A 16,471-nucleotide genomic window follows, 5' to 3' on the forward strand; every position below is an offset into this window, starting at 1 on the left:
TCTTTTCAAGTGAACTGCCTCTTGGTGGGTGAGCATTTTGGAGAGAGTGACCACAAATCCCTGACCTTTAGCACATCCATGGATGAGGACACAGCAGTTGAAATGAGAAACTGTTGAATTAGGAAAGGGCAAATTAAGGTGGGGTATTTAAGCAAGAATGTGAGAGAGTATATTAAGATTGGATCTTCTCAGGGAAATGCACAGCAGAAATGTGGAGGATGCTTGGGTTGTAAAGAGAGCATTTGGCATATTAGACTTCATAAATCAAAGGATTAAGTGCAGGAGTTGGGATGTGTGGTAGAGTTTTATAAGACATTGGTGAGGCCAAATCTGGATTAACCTTAATGTGTGGTCACCTAACAAGAGGACCTAACCCCGGCAAGCCATTCCAGGCCCCCACAACTCTCTGTGCAAAAAACTTACCCCTGATGTCTACCCTAAACTTCTCTCCCTTCACTGTACACACATCCTCTGGTGTTTGCTGATCCTGCCCTGGGAAACAGGCGCTGTCCGTCCACTCTATCTGTGCCTCTCATAATCTTGTCGATTTCTATCAAGTCTCGTCTCATCCTTCTATGCTCCAAAGAGAAAAGTCCCAGCTCTGCTAACCTTGCCTCATAAGACATTTCCCAATCCAGGCAACGTCCTAGTAAATCTCCTCTGCCCCCTCTCCACAGCTTCCACATCCTGTAATGAGGTGCCCAGAACTGGACAGAATACTCTAAGTCCAGAGATTTGTAGAGTTGCCACATGACCTCTCTACTCTTGAACTCAACCCTCTTATTAATGAAGCCTAGCATCAGACCTTCTTAACTATCCTATCAACCTGTGTGGTGACCTTGAGGGATGTATGGATTTGAACCACACTCTTAAGTAACCCAGTCCTCAGCCTTCTGGTTTGACTTTCCAAAATGCATCACAACACACTTATCCGGATTGAACTCCATCTGCCACTTCTCCGCCCAACTCTTCATCCTGCCTATATCCTCTTGTAACCTTCGACAACCTTCAGCTCCATCCACAACTCCTCCAACCTTCGCATCATCCGCAAACTTCCTGACCCATCCTTCTGCCTCTTCATCCAGGTAATTTATAAAAATCGACCTCCAGGCAGAATACTTTCTTTCCACTACTACTCTCTGCTTTCTTCCTATAAGTTCAATTTTATACCCACAGCCAAGATTCTACTGACCCCGTGACTCATGACTTTCTGGATGAGTCTCTCATGGGGGAATTTGTCAAATGCCTTATTAAAATCCATGTAGACATATCTACCCCCCTACCCTCATCAATTTCTTTAGTTACCTCCTCAAAAATCTCAGTTAGGCTCGTAAGGCACGACTGTCCCTTCACAAAGCCACGCTGACTATCCTTGAGTAGGCTGGACTTTTCCAAATGCTCATAGATCGTATCCTTAAGAATCCTCTCCAGTAGTTTACACCCCACTGATATAAAACTCACTGGTCTATAATTCCCAGGATTCTCCCTGTAACCTTTTATAAACAAGGGGTCTATATTTGCCATTCTCCAATCCTCCGTCACCTCCCCTGTGGCCAAAGAGGTCTCAAAGATCATAGCTACCTTTTCCCTCCCTTCCCACAGCAGCTTGGGGTATATCGTGTCTGGCCCCAGAAACTTACCAATCTTGATGTTTTTAAGAAGATCCGACACTTCCTCTTCCTTAATCTCCACATTGTCCAGCACACAGGCCTGTTCTATTCTGACCTCACCCTGATCAAGGTCCTTTTCTCTTGTGAATATTTAAGCAAAATTCATTTAGGACCTCCCAGACACATGTTTCCCCCTTTATCCTTTAGCGGCCCCACCTTCATTTCTGTCATCCTTCTGTTCTTCACCAATGCATAGATCACCTTGGGGCTCTCCTTAATCCAACATGCCAAGGCCTTCTCACGCCCCCTTCGAGCTCTCCTAAGTTCCTTCCTGGCTACCATACACTTCTCATGATCCCTTCCTGTTTCCTGCTCCCTATATCTAATGTATGCTTCCTTCTTCCTCTTGACGAGTGTGGATTCCGGTTGGTTTGGTGGACTTCATGAAATGACATCACCCAAACTTTCGTCCTGGTCAGACTCCTTTTATTCTGCACAAGACTGAGCTACTTTGTCCACAGGTGTCAATACTATTGACCTGACAGCAGTTTGGGGAACTCTGATACCCAGAGTGTATGTGGGACTGACCAGTGCCTCTCCCATCCCCTTTCACGAGGAGGACTTTGTGTGGCAGGAGTCACGGGACCACTTGAGCCAGGGTACCCAAAGGAGAAGACACGCGTGACAGCAGGTCACTTGTTAACCCTGAAGAGGGCTTCGGAGGCGTGAACCTCGTCTGGTGACCAGGAGGTCACGGTGAAAATTCCCGGGTGAAGGAAGTCAAGGTGGTTGTTGCCACATTTGAATCTCAAGCCAGTCTCGAGCTCCCCTGACAGGGTTGTGAGTCTATAGGGACCATGGTCACCTGGACACAGCCTCAAACTAAAAGACAGGGAGCAAGGAAACAAATAATCCCAAGCCTGGAGATCAGATCCGTGAGTTGTTCCTTCTTGACGTAAAAGACTGGGGTGGGGGGTTTGTTTTGGAAATTTTGGTGAATTTTTGGGCCTTTTGAGCTTAGATTGTAATGGCCTGGTTTTTTCCCCTACATACGCTGGATAATAATTTGTTGTTCGTATAAAGTTTCCGTTAAGGCTGGCATTCGGGTGTTAAGTTTATCGGGTTAATTCTATTATTTGTTAGTTTGTTAATAAATTTGGTGTTAAATTTAACCCATTCATTTATGTGCCTCTCAGTTGCTGTTAGAGGACGTAATGGTCCACAGTCCATCCGGCACTCACAGAAATGCTTGGACCTACCCACCCTCCCTCTCAATTTGCTGACCTTCTGTGATGCCAATCGGCCACGTGAAATTTTGGAGCTACAGTTTCGGCAGCCACCAATTCAGTCCCAACAGTTATGTCGACAACCACACAGCCATGCACGCAGCCACCCGTATGTCGACTGGCCCTGGCAACAGAGACGATTTCCCGGTCCAATCCCCTTGCCTTATTGAAGCCTCCAATCCCAGAGAGGAAATGTGATCTCTTTGTTGAAGATGAGGGTGTGGCTGACACTAGGCTTAGGATGATATTTAACCGCTGGTGGTAATCTACCTTTTTTCTCACCCAACAGCAAACGTAGCTCTGGGCGGAACAGCGACGCAGTCCACGACCGAGCTCTCGGCAGTTGCCGACCGAGCCATCGACGGCAATAACAACTGGAATGCGAACTTGGGTTCCTGTACGCAGACCAAAAGGTCCAAGGATCCCTGGTGGAGAGTCGATTTAAAAAGCACCTACGTTTTTTTCAAAATTCGGATCACGAACAGGGGAGATTGTTGCTCAGATGCCATCGGAGGAGCCGAAGTCCGTATCGGGAACTCGCTGGAGAATGATGGGAACAGGAACAAACTGTAAGTTGACAGTGGCAACACTCAACATGGATTTGTGGGAGGAAGGTCATGTTTGACCAATCTGATTGAATTTTTTGAAGAGGTGACTAGGAATGTGGATGAGGGTAGCGCAGTGGATGTTGTCTATATGGACTTCAGTAAGGCCTTCGATAAGGTACCACATGGAAGGTTAGTTAGGAAGGTGCAGTCTTTAGGTATAAATTTTAAGATAGTCAAATGGATTGAGCATTGGCTGAAAGGGAGAGGCTAGAGAATGGTAGTGGATAATTGTCTGTCAGGTTGGAGGCCGGTGACCAGTGGTGTGCCTCAAGGATCTGTATTGGGCCCATTGTTGTTCGTTATATACATTAATGATCTAGATGATGGGGTGGTGAATTGGATTAGTAAATATGCAGACGATACTAAGATAGGTGGAATAGTGGATAATGAAGAAGGTTTTCAAGGATTGCAGAGGGATTTGGGCTGCTTAGAAAAGTGGGCTGAAAAATGGCAGATGGAATTTAATGCTGATAAGTGTGAGGTGCTTCATTTTGGTAAGAAGAATCAGAACAGGACATACGTGGTAAATGGGAGAGCATTGAGGAATACAGAAGAGCAGAAAGATTTAGGAGTAACGGTACATCGTTCCCTGAAGGTAGAAACTCACGTGAATAGGGTGGTGAAGAAGGCTTTTAGTATGCTGGCCTTTATCAATCATTGCATGGAATATAGGAGTTGGGAGGTGATGTTGAGACTGTATAAGATGTTGGTGCGGCCTCATTTGGAGTTCTGTGTGCAGTTCTGGTCGCCTAATTATAGGAAGGATATAAACAGAGTGGAGAGAGTGCAGAGAAGGTTGACCAGAATGTTGCCTGGGTTTAAGCATCTGGAGTATGGGGAGAGATTGGACAGATTGGGTCTTTATTCTTTGGAGCGTAGAAGGTTGAGAGGGGATTTGATAGAAGTATTTAAGATTATGAAAGGGATAGACAGAATGGATGTGGATAGACTATTTCCGTTAAGAGGAGGAAAGATTAAAACAAGAGGACATGAGTTAAGAATTAAGGGGCAGAGGTTTAGAGGTAACATGAGGGGGAACTTCTTTACTCAGAGAGTGGTAGCTGTGTGGAATGATCTTCCGGGAGAAATAGTGGCGGCGGAGTCAATTGTATTATTTAAGAAAAGGTTGGACAGGTATATGGATGAGAAAAAGATGGAGGGTTATGGGCATTGTGCAGGGAGGTGGGACTAGAAAGGGGTGTTTGGTTCGGTGCGGACTAGAAGGGCCTAATGGCCTGTTTCCGTGCTGTAATTGTTATGTATGTTATGTTAAGGGCTGGATTAAATTTGTGCAGATTGGAGTCTCTGAACCTCCGTTCCATTTTATAAGGTATATTTTCACACCACTGCAGAATAGAGGACGATGGAACGAAATGGTCATATTTTTGCACTGGGAAACCAGAGGTGGTGAATTTCTCGAATCCTTTGTTCACAAGGAAAATTCGATTAAAAACTATTTTATTGACATGTAGTAAAGCAGAACCCAGACCCAAACCTTGGACACGATGAGGAAAGCTGCTGTGCCTTCAGCCCATTGGGGGGGCCCAAATAATCACGGTACATTGCAGCACAGATATCAGGCCCTTCGGCCTTTCTTTTATCTGCCAAAGTATTATTCTGCCTAGTTCCACTGTCCTGAAGTCAGTCCATACCCCTCCCATCCATGCACCTGCCAAATTCTCCTTAAATGTGAAAATTGAGCCAGCATTCACTGCTTCAGCTGGCAGCTCGTTCCACTCCTCCACCACTCTGTGTGTGTGAGGATGTATCCTAATGTTCCCCTGAAACTTTTCCCCTTTCATTCTTAGCCCATGTCCTCTGGTTTGTATCTCACCCACCCTCAGTGGAAAAAGCCGACCTACATTTACTCTGTCTGTCCCCCTCATAATTTTAAACACCTCGATCAAATCTCCCCTCATTCTTCTACACTCCAGGGAATAAAGTCCTTTCCCTGTAACTCAGTTCCTGGAGTCAGGGCAACATCCTAGTATATCTTCTCTGCTCTCTTTCTATCTTATTGATATCTTTCCCATCAATGTCTTATCCAACTTTACCATAACATCCCAACTCCTGTACTGTGATTTATGAAGGCCAAGATGCCAAAAGCTCTCTTTACAACCCTGTCCACCTGTGACACCACTTTCAGGGAATTATGTATCTGTATTCCCAGATCCCTCTGTTCTACCCCACTCCTCAGTGCCCGACCATTTACCGTGTACATCCTTTCCTGGTTTGTCCTTCCAAACTGCAACACCTCACACTTGTCTGCATTAAATTTCATCAGCCATTTTCATCCCATTTTTCCAGCTGGTCCAGATCCCTTTGAAGCTTTGAAAACCTTCTTCACTGTCCACTATGTCCCTAATCTCCGTGTCATAGAACATAGAATAATACAGCACAGTACAGGCCCTTTGGACATCGATGTTGTGCCGAGCCATATATTCCTTCCTAAAAAAGTACAAAACCCTTCCTACCCTGTAATCCTCTATTTCACTTTCATCCATGTGTCTGTCTAAGAGTCTCTTCAATGCCCCTAATGTTCCAGCCTCCGCTACTACCCCTGGCAAGGCATTTCAGGCACCCACTACCCTCTGTGTAAAAAAAAAACTTACCCCTGACATCTCCCCAAAACTTCCCTCTCTTCACTTTGTACACATGTCCTCTGGTGTTTGCTGATCCTGCCCTGGGAAACAGGCACTGACTGTTCACCCTATCTATGCCTCTTAGAATCTTGTGGACCTCTATCGTCTCCTCTCATCCTTCTAGGCTCCAAGGAAAAATGTCCCATCTCTGCTAACCTTGCCTCATAAGACTTTTTCCCAATCCAGGAAACATCCTGGTAAATCTCCTCTGACCCCTCTCCACAGCTTCCACATCCTTCCTGTAATGAGGTGACCAGAACTGAACACAAGACTCTAAGTATGGTCTCACCAGAGATTTGTAGAGTTGTAACGTGACCTCTCTACTCCTGAACTCAATCCCCCTATTAATGAAGCCCAGCATCTCATAGACCTTCTTAACTATCCTATCAACCTGCATGGTGACCTTGAGGGATGTATGGATTTGAACCCCAAGGCCCCTCTGTTCATCCATACTCTTAAGTAACCGAACATTAACCCTGTACTCAGCCTTCTGGTTTATCCTTCCAAAATGCATCACCTCACACTTATCCAGATTGAACTCCATCTGCCACTTTTCTGCCCATCTCTGCATCCTGTCTATATCTTCTTGTAACCTTCGACAACCTTCAGCTCCATCCACACCTCCTCCAGCCTTCCTATCATCTGCAAACTTACAGACCCATCCTTCCGCCTCTTCATCCAGGTCATTTATAAAATCACAAAGAGCAGGGGTCCCAGAACTGATCCCTGCAGCCCCTGCACTAGTCACCGCCCTCCAGGCAGAATACTTTCCTTCCTCTGCTACTCTCTTCTTTCTTCCTACAAGCTAATTTTATACCCACAGTCAAGGTTCCACTGATCTCATGTCTCACGTCCTTCTGGATAAGTCTCTTGTGGGGGATCTTGTCAAATACCTTGCTAAAATCCATGTCGACCACATCTACCCCCCTACCCTCATCAATTTCTTTTGTTATCTCCTCATAAGACACGACCTTCCCTTCACAAAGCCCTGCTGACTATCCTTGAGTAGACTGGACTTCTCCAAATGCTCATAGATTCTATCCTTAAGAACCCTCTCCATAATTTTGCACACCGCTGACGTTAGTCTCAACACTCTTCTCCCTGTTACCTTTTTTAAACAAGGGGACTATATTTGTCATTCTCCAATTCTCCGGCACCTCCCCTGTGGCCAAAGAGGACTCAAAGTTCATAGCTACTGCCCCAGCTTTACCTTCTCTCACTTCCCACTGCAGCCTGGGGTATATCGCGTCAGGCCTGGAGACAGAAGATCCAACACTTCTATTTTTTTACCCCCTTGATTCCCACAATGTTCAAGGATGTGCCTGATCCAGCCCTGAGGAAGGGACGACCTTAATGTGCTCCAAGGCTGCCAACATATGCTCTCTGGTAATTTGTACATGGTTCAGGATATCACCACTTGTTTACCTCGATTCCACAGCCTCCATCTTATATACAGTAAGGAATAATGAGAAATAAAGTTTAAAATCACAAACACGGTGATCTTGATCTTCACTGAGACCAATTCTCTCCCTAGACACGCTTTCACTCTTGTATTATCGTTTACCTGACATGCGTAATCCATATTGGACTCGTTTGCCTTTTGATCTCTCTCTCTTTCTCTCTCTCTCTCTCTCTCTCTCTCTCTCTGCCGTATCCTACCCATATTCACCGAGGGATCATAACTTCTTCACTCTGACCGTTACTTCCCTTTATATATTGATAAGGCCCTCAATATCCCTCGTCAACCAGTGTAGCCTTCCCTTGTCAACTTGTCCCCTCACCGTAAAAGGACCACGCTATCCCTGAACCTCAACTCTTGCTACCTCACTTTTAAAAGCCAACCACTTTCCATCTGTTCCCTTAATTGAAACATCCAGTCTTGATTAATCTGGATCTGATGACTCCAAAATTGGCATTGCCCCAATTTAGAGCTTCACCATATGAATCGGATCTATCTTTCTCCATTTCTATTTAAAAACAATAGCCTTGTGGTCACTAATGCTCTTCCTTATAGTGTTCTGCTTTCTTTCAGTTGTGGAACCATTCGTTCAGTGGCCGGAAGCTATACTTTGGATTGTTCTGGATTGGCTGGACGATACATGAACATCAGGGTCCCGGGACACAATAAAGTCTTGGCTTTGTGCGAGGTTGAGATCTTTGGACGTAAGGTCCTGTCCCAATCAGACAAAGGTGGGCTCAAATCCCCGGCTCGGGTTTGCTTTGTACATGCGCTCGTCACTGGACTATCAATAGGCTGGAGTTGCAGGATGACAGGTTTTTAATACTATAAGACGTGGACCCATGCTCCTGTTCTAGCCTGATCCCAGGACTCGTGCTGAGGGAGGGCCTTGGCGTAACCGCCTCTATTAGGGATCAACTGAGGGAAGGCAGGCCAGCCATATGTATGGACGCAGTGCCAGTGGCATAATAACAGCTCACCACACTCAGGCACTCCATCAGAAACATTTATGTTTATACAACGAGAAGACATAAATAATTTCACACCCCATCAGGCACATTAAAAGAGAAGTGATGTAAATAACGCTATAAATAAAAGAGCCCAAAAGTCCAGAGGTAAAGACCTGTCCTGACAGCGAGCTTGCAGACCACCCCTATAGTTCAGTTTGTGGTGGATTTCCCAGCCAAGTCTTGTCTAAAGCACTGACTACATACACGGACTCGCACAAAATCCGTTCCAGATGGAATCCTACCTGGAGGGCATAGAGGAGGCTCTACCTGAACTGGAGAGGTTCTAGTGTCCTGGTGTGCAGATTTGCCAATGGTGTTAGGGGGATGGGAATCAGAATGTAGAGAGAACAGTCTTAATGCAAGCCCACAACACAGGAAATCGTTCCTCCTCTGGTGTTCATGTCGCCCAGAAATCAAAATGTTCCCTCGCTCTCGGTAGGCAGAGATGCCTGTCTCCGTCCCGTTCATCGTCAGGGGCACCATATATGTCTTCTGAAATCCAGCACAAACTCCTTCCTCACCTGCGAACTTTGGGTTTGTGCCTGGCTCATGGTTCCCACAGAAGATGGTAAACCCTTTTCGGGACATAGCACACACCCCGCCCTCTCCATGGGCTCCATCTACACCTCCTGCTGCTGAGAGAAGGCAGCTGACAGACCAAAGGGGCCATCACAGACCAGGCACACTCTCCTCTCTCTCCCACCATCGAGAAAGGGGGAAAAGACTGTGGAATAGCACATCAGCAGGCTGAAACAGAGTTTATTCCCCACAGCCATCAGGCTCCTGACTGATCCTCATGCCGGTGTCTCTTCTTGTGCTAACTGATCTTCTTCTCAACGTGAACTTCGACTCTTTTCCTCTTTACACGGCTGTATGAACTGTTGGACTGCTCGCAGAAAGAAAATCCTCTCAATGTACAAGATATCAATAACTAAAAAACTTAAAACTTGGTCAAATCACGACCATTCATATGAACGCGACTTAAGCCACCTTCTGAACAGTTCCACCCTCACAAGCATTCTGGTCCAGGCAAGCCTTACTTGTCCCTCATCTACGATCCGATGACATGGGACTTTACACCCCAAACTGCGTGTGTTGAACAGGAATGAGATTTTAGAACACGGATATTACAGCATAGTACAGGCCTTTCAGCCCACTATGTTGGGCTGACCTGTATAATTCTAATAAGACTAAACCCTTCCTACTTCAGAATCCTCCATTTTTCTTCTATCCATGAGCCTGTCTAAGAGTCTCATAAATGCCCCTAATGTTCCACCCTGGCAAGGCATTCCAGGCCCCCACAACTCTCTGTGTAGAAAAAAAAACCTACCCCTGACATCTCCCTTAAATTTCCCTCCCTTCACTCTGTCCAGACGCCCTCTGATGTTTGCTACACCTGCCCTGGGAGAAAGATGCTGGCTGTCCACCCTATCCATGCTGTGCAAACGCTGCCTCATAAGACACGTTCTCCAATCCAGGCAACATCCTGGTAAATCTCCTCTGTCCCCTCTCCATGGATTCCACATCCTTCCTGCAATGGGGTGACCAGAACTCAACCCAAAATTCTATGTTGGGTACAAGCCTGCCCTCTGCTGGACATCATGGTTCCCATGTCATGATGTCACCCTTCCATATATATAAATAACCCTGTATGTCAGTAGCCAGGTTAGTCTTATAGAAGTAAAGGATGAGAAGGCATCACGTCTCCGAGTCTTAATTGTGTGAGTTCAAACAATATTCTAAGTGTTTTATATCAGTGGTGGGAAAACTAGTGGTGAGGATTCTCCCTGTTACCTTTTTTTTAAACAAGGGGACCTCATTTGCCATTCTCCAATCCTCCGGCACCTCCCCTGTGGCCAAGGAGGATGCAAAGATCATTGCCAGATCCCCGGCAAATTCTTCCCTCCCTTTCCACAGCAACCCGGGGTATATCTCGTCCATTCATGGGTACTTATCAATCCTAATGTTTTAGGAAGATCTCGCTCTTTTCTCTTACCCTGAGCATGCTTCAGCACGTCAGCATGTTCTATACTGACCTCACCTTGATCAAGGTCCTTTTGCAGGTTAATTGGTTACATTTAAGGAAAGACTGGATCGTTACATGGATAGGAGGGGACTGGAGGGGTATGGACCGGGTGCTGGTCAGTGGGACTAGGAGGGTAGGGATTTGCTACGGCATGGACTAGTAGGGCCGAACTGGCCTGTTCTGTGCTGTAAGTGGTTATATGGTTATATGGTTATATGGTTATAAAGGTATTAACTTTGGACCTCCCCAACCTCCTCTTCCGACTCCAGCACATGTTGTCTCCTTTTATCATTCGCCGACCCTACCTTCACTCTTGTCATCCTCCTGGTCTTCACACAAGCATAGAAGACGTTGGGGTTTTCCTCAATCCTATGTCCCATGGCCCTTTCTCGCTCTCCTTTGTGCTTTGTATGGTCTATCCTGGCAACCGTATAATTCTCGTTAGCCTGTCCTGAGCTTTGCTTCCGAAATCCAATGTGCACTCCCTTATTCATCTTAGCTCGATGGTTCACCTGCTTTGTCAACCACTGTTCCCTTTTCCTACGACTTTTATCCTGTCACTGTGGAACAAACCTTTCCAGAACCCCATGGAAGGGGTCCCTAACTAAACTCCACATTAACCTCGTGCTTTCTCCTGAGGATATCGGTTTTCCCATTTACTTTCCCTAGTTCCTGCCTCACCCCTCCTTAATTAGCTGTTCCCCAATTCAACACTGCACCATTTTATCCAGTTTACATCACTGGGCTGAAACTCAGGGAGTTGTACTCACTCACCGAAATATTCCCCCACTGAGCCGACTATCACCTGCCCAGGTTCATTACCTACTTCGAGATCCATTATGGCCTCCCCTCCAGTCACCTGGTTCACGTCGTGTTGCAGGAATCCTTCTCGGATACATCTGAAAGATTCTGTCCCATCTATCCCACTTGTAGGGGCCAGTCAAGATTTGAAGTCTCCCATAACCACCCTGTAAGTTCTGCACCATTTCAATGTCTGCCTACTTCCTCAATGCCCAGGGGCCAATAGATTTCTCATTGGTCTCTTCCTATTTCTGACTCCAACCCAAACCAACTCAGCAGGCAATCCCTCCACAGCGTCCTCCCTTTCTGGAGCCGTGATCCTATCTATGGCCAGTACTGCTACTCCCCTCTCTTTTACCTCCCTTCCAATCCCTATAAAACAGACAATGAAACCCCGGGCCCTGCATCAGCCAATTCTGTTCTTGCGACAACCATTTCTCTATGACGGTCACAGCCTTGTATTTCCATGTGCGGATCCATGCTCTAAGGTCATCCCCATTGTGCCTAACGCTCTCTGCATTGAAATAGACACATTTAAAACCCTCCGACTGATGACATGTATGTTTCCCCCACTTCATCGTCCTTTCCACCTTCTGCCCTCACATTCCCACCCCCCCCCCGACAAACTAGATTAACTCTCCCCAACACCCCTGGCAAACCTGCCCGCCAGGATAATAGCCCCTCTCCTGTCCAGCCCATCCTTCTTGTATGCGTAACACCTTCCCCAAATGAGATCTCAATGACCCACAAATCTGAACCCCTGTCCCCTGCTCCAACTCTTCAGCCACACGTTCACCTGCCATGACTTCCTCTCCCTACCCTCTCTGGTGCGTGACACAGGCAGTAAACCTAAGATTACAACCCATGAGGTCCTGATTTTAAGCTTTGTAACTTCCTATATAACCTCTTCAGGACCTCATTCTATGCCATTCGTACCAATGTGGACCACAACATCTGTCAACTCACTCTCCCACCTCCGAATGTGTGTACTCCATCAGAGACGTCCTTGACCATGGTGCCGGGAGTCTTGATCATATTCTCCCAACTATCGAATCCCCAATCTCTATAGCTCTCATCTTCTGCCCCATTCCCTTCTGAGCCGAAGGCCCAGACTCTGTGCCAGAGACCTGATCACTGTGAATCATCCCGGGTAGATCACCCCATCCCAATATTATCCATAACGGTATACTTATTGTTGAAGGGAAAAGCCTGTTCCCCCTTCCCTCTCCTAGCAGTCACCTAGTTACCTGCCTCTCGTCTTATCAGTGTGAGTGTCTCCTGATAGATTCGGTCTCCTCCTCCAGCTCCATTTCCCTAATTCAGACTGTAAGGAGCCGCAGGTGGATATGCCTCTTGCAAATGTAGTCATCGGGGAGAATGATGTTCTCCCAGATTTCCCACATTTTGTAATCAGACCATCCCACTGCCCGAGTTCCCATTCAAATATCTAATGTTTGATACTGTGCAACTACCTTACCTCTACTGGCGGAATCCTCTGGAGTCAATGCCTTTAAATCCCCAGTCCCGCTGTGGGTCCTTCACCCACTGGCATGAACTTCCCTTCTTTATATTGGGTAGAGCGAATTGGCCAACAGACTGGGTTAACCTCCCTCTTCTGGTGCTTTCAAACCTCTTATAAACTGCTGCACCTCCCGTTCACAGACCTGGTCTCATCGTCCTGACGAGAGCACCTACCTTTCCAATGCCGTTAACCCGATTTGTAACCTCTCCTCTGCCTGTCCCGCATCGGACTTGTCAGCCACAAACGAGCCTGCAGCTGACGTGGACTTTTACCCCCTCCATAAATCTTCGTCCGCGAAGCCAAGCCAAAGAAGAACCTCTCCTCCTTTCCTTCACAGTCCTGCTCTCACAGTCCCCCGACGAGATTTTCTTTAGACCAACAGCAGGTCCTGGCTCTCGGACCCCATGCCCCCCTCGCCTAATACATCCATGAACCTACGTATCCAGTACGTTTTTGAAAGATGGGAGGAAACCCACACAGACACGGAGAGTGTGGTGCATGTCTGTATTGTATCGGTTGGCCTGCCCCCTGAACCTGTGACCCCTGCCTCCCAGAAATCCCTATAAACCGGTGGTACTCAACCTTTTCCTTCCCACTCACAGTCCACTTTAAGTAATCCCTATGCCATTGGTGCTCTGTGATCAGTAAGGGATTGCTTAAGGTGATCTGTGAGCGGAAAGGAAAAGTTTGAAAATCACTGTTTTATTTGTCCCTCATTGACTCGTTATGTGCACGGTTTCTGAACTCCAAAGGAAATGGGCCAAGGACAATTTTTCTGAAGCAAAATATTTCAGTAACAATTGGGTCTAGAGCAGTGATTCTCAACCTTCTCTTCCCACTCACATCCCACCTTAAGCAATCCCTTACTAATCACAGAGCTCCGATGGCGGAGGGATCACTTAAAGTGGGATGTGAGTGGAAAGAAAAAGGTTGAGAACCACTGGTCTAAAGGCTGTTACGGCCAAACTCTTCCCTCAGTACCTGCCTTGGAACCGGGCCAGCAACGGGTGAGACATGTTTGTGTCTTATTAAAGCCTATTAATCACAACTCTCTGCCCAATGTGGTTGATTGATAGCGCTACAGGGAGAACGTGCAGACTCTGTCCTGACAGCATCAGACTGGAAGCTGGGTGTGTGGTGCTGTAATAGTGTTATGATAACCGCTAGGCTATCCGTGCTTCCAGCTGATTATTGCCCTGGCTTTAGATTGACCTCATTAGTAGAGTATGCTGTTGCAATGAGAGCCTTACCTGTGTGGCTGCACAGGTACATAAGACACAACTGCAATGCTCTAGAAAGAACTTATAATACGCTGAGACAGGAAAACATAATAAACGTAGGACAAATGTGTAAGATCACGGTTTCAGTTCGAGCAAGAAATGAGCGACTTTATCATAACGTTCCGTTCTCTTGCTCCCACTCAGCAGTGAACGTGGCGTGGAGGGGCAAGGCGACCCAGTCCAGCACCTCTTACGGAGGAAGTGCCAGCCGAGCCATTGACGGCAACGCCAAAAACATGTGGCAGAAAGGTTCCTGCACACACACCAAGAGGAGTACCAACCCCTGGTGGCAAGTCGATCTGAAGGGAATCCACGCCGTGTCAATAGTGAAGCTCAGTAACCGAGGGGACTGCTGCTCTGAGCGGTTGATTGGAGCCGAGATCCGCATCGGGAACTCGTTGAAGAACTACGGGAATAACAACAGACTGTATGTATTCCGCAGCAAGCGCTCTCCTCAGTGGTTCTCAACCTTTTTCTTCCCACCCACGTCCCACTTTAAGTAATCCCTATGCCGTGGGTGCTCTGTGATTAGTAAGGGATTGCTTAAGGTGGGATGTGAGTGGAAATAAAAAGTTTGAACACCACTCTTTTAATTGTCCCTCATTGACTCATTATGTGCACCGTTTCAGAACTCCAAAGGAAATGGGCCAATGACCATTTTTCTCAAGCAAAATATTTCAGTAACAATTGGGTCTAGAGCAGTGATTCTCAACCTTCCCTTTCCACCCAATCCCACCTTTAGTGATCCCTTACTAATCACAAAGCACCGATGGCAGAGGGATTACTTAAAGTGGGATGAGTTGGAAGATAAAGGTTGAGAACCACTGATATAGGTGGATGCAGCAGGATTACTGTGATCGTTCTAAAGTACATGAGTTGTGTGGGGGTGGAGAGTTCTTTCCATGTTACTGCAGAAGAATCCAGAGGCCAGTATCTCTGATGCAGATCTGAGTGTGGCGTTGTAGTGGGTCATTGATGAGAGCAACTGTTAAAGAAATAGCCACCATCCACGTGGAACATGAAGGGCAACGTTCTCTGCTTAGCACATCCGGAAGTTCACAATATTATTTTCTCTCTATAATAAAAAAACCCACGAATCTGCTGGGTTTTGGGAATGACCCTTCTGTTCACTGATGCCATGGATGGTTGTAGTCACGCATCCTCGTCCAATGTGGACATGCTGTTCTACCCAATGCCTGGGGGAAAATCTGATTTATCCGGAGCAAACTCCTTGTGGTTTCCTTGGGGCATCAATAGGTCCGTGAGTTCCAACGTCCCAGGAGATCGTGGTAACCAGAAACTCTGCAGGCACTGGGGTCCAGAGCAGCGCGCAAAAGTGCAGGAGAAACTGAGCAGGTCTCGCTGCATCAGCGGGAAGTTTAAAGGCAGCGGACGCAGCGGGTCGGAGCCTTTTCCAATGTGCGACCTGCTGAGTTTCCCCCGCAGTTTCATACACTTCAGCAGATGGTCAGACGCGCTTCTTCACCCTGCGATTATTGTATCTTCCAGCTGCGGAACCGTGCGATCCGTCACGACACCGACGAACAACTTCACCTGCCATGGACTGGCGGGTCGATATGTGAACATCATCATCCCAGGACAACTTAAAATCCTGAGTCTGTGTGAATTTGAGGTTTACGGCTGGAAAGTTCAACAGGGCTATTAAATAGGACGAGTACGTTCCTCTTCCAAATCTCCACAGAATGGGCGATGAAGACATTTGGGGAGGGGTTTATGTGGGAGGAAGGGGGGGGGAACGGGGGGTCTAATTTCTAACGGGAACCAGAAATTTAATTTTACATCAAACTTGTTACCACAATAACAGTGACTAGTGATATTGATACAGGGGCATCGGGGGGGGGGGGGGGGGCGGGACGGGTTCAGATCAGGGGCATCGTGGGGCGGGATGGGTTCAGATCTAGGGCATTGGGGGTCGGGACGGGTTCGGATCAGGGTCATTAGGGAGTGGGACAGGTTTGGATCTGGGTTAATAAGGAGCAGGATGGATTCAGTTCATGGTCATTGGGGAGTGGGACGGGTTCAGATCGGGGTCGTTGGGGAATATGATGGGTTCAGATAGAGGTCGTTGTGGTGTGAAATGGATTTGGATGGAGGACGTTGGGGAGTGGGACGAATTTGGATCAGAGTCATTGGGGAGTAGGACTGTTTCAATCGGGGTCATTGGGGTGTGGGATGGGTTTGGATAGGGGTCCTTGGGGAGTGGGAT

The 16,471-nt window shown here is 47.1% G+C and overlaps 1 protein-coding gene across 1 annotated transcript; it reads left to right on the top strand.

Annotated features, from left to right (window-relative positions):
- Positions 1–2,902: 2,902 nt before the first annotated feature.
- On the top strand, positions 2,903–15,910 carry LOC138761986 (uncharacterized). The gene is made up of 5 exons (XM_069935118.1): positions 2,903–3,005; positions 3,186–3,465; positions 8,179–8,336; positions 14,389–14,671; positions 15,754–15,910. The coding sequence occupies exons 1-5, from the start codon at positions 2,903–2,905 to the stop codon at positions 15,908–15,910; spliced, it is 981 nt and encodes a 326-aa protein (XP_069791219.1).
- The last annotated feature ends 561 nt before the right edge of the window (positions 15,911–16,471 follow it).

Source organism: Narcine bancroftii, chromosome 1 (genome assembly GCF_036971445.1).
Source record: "Narcine bancroftii isolate sNarBan1 chromosome 1, sNarBan1.hap1, whole genome shotgun sequence".
Lineage (NCBI taxonomy): Eukaryota > Metazoa > Chordata > Chondrichthyes > Torpediniformes > Narcinidae > Narcine > Narcine bancroftii.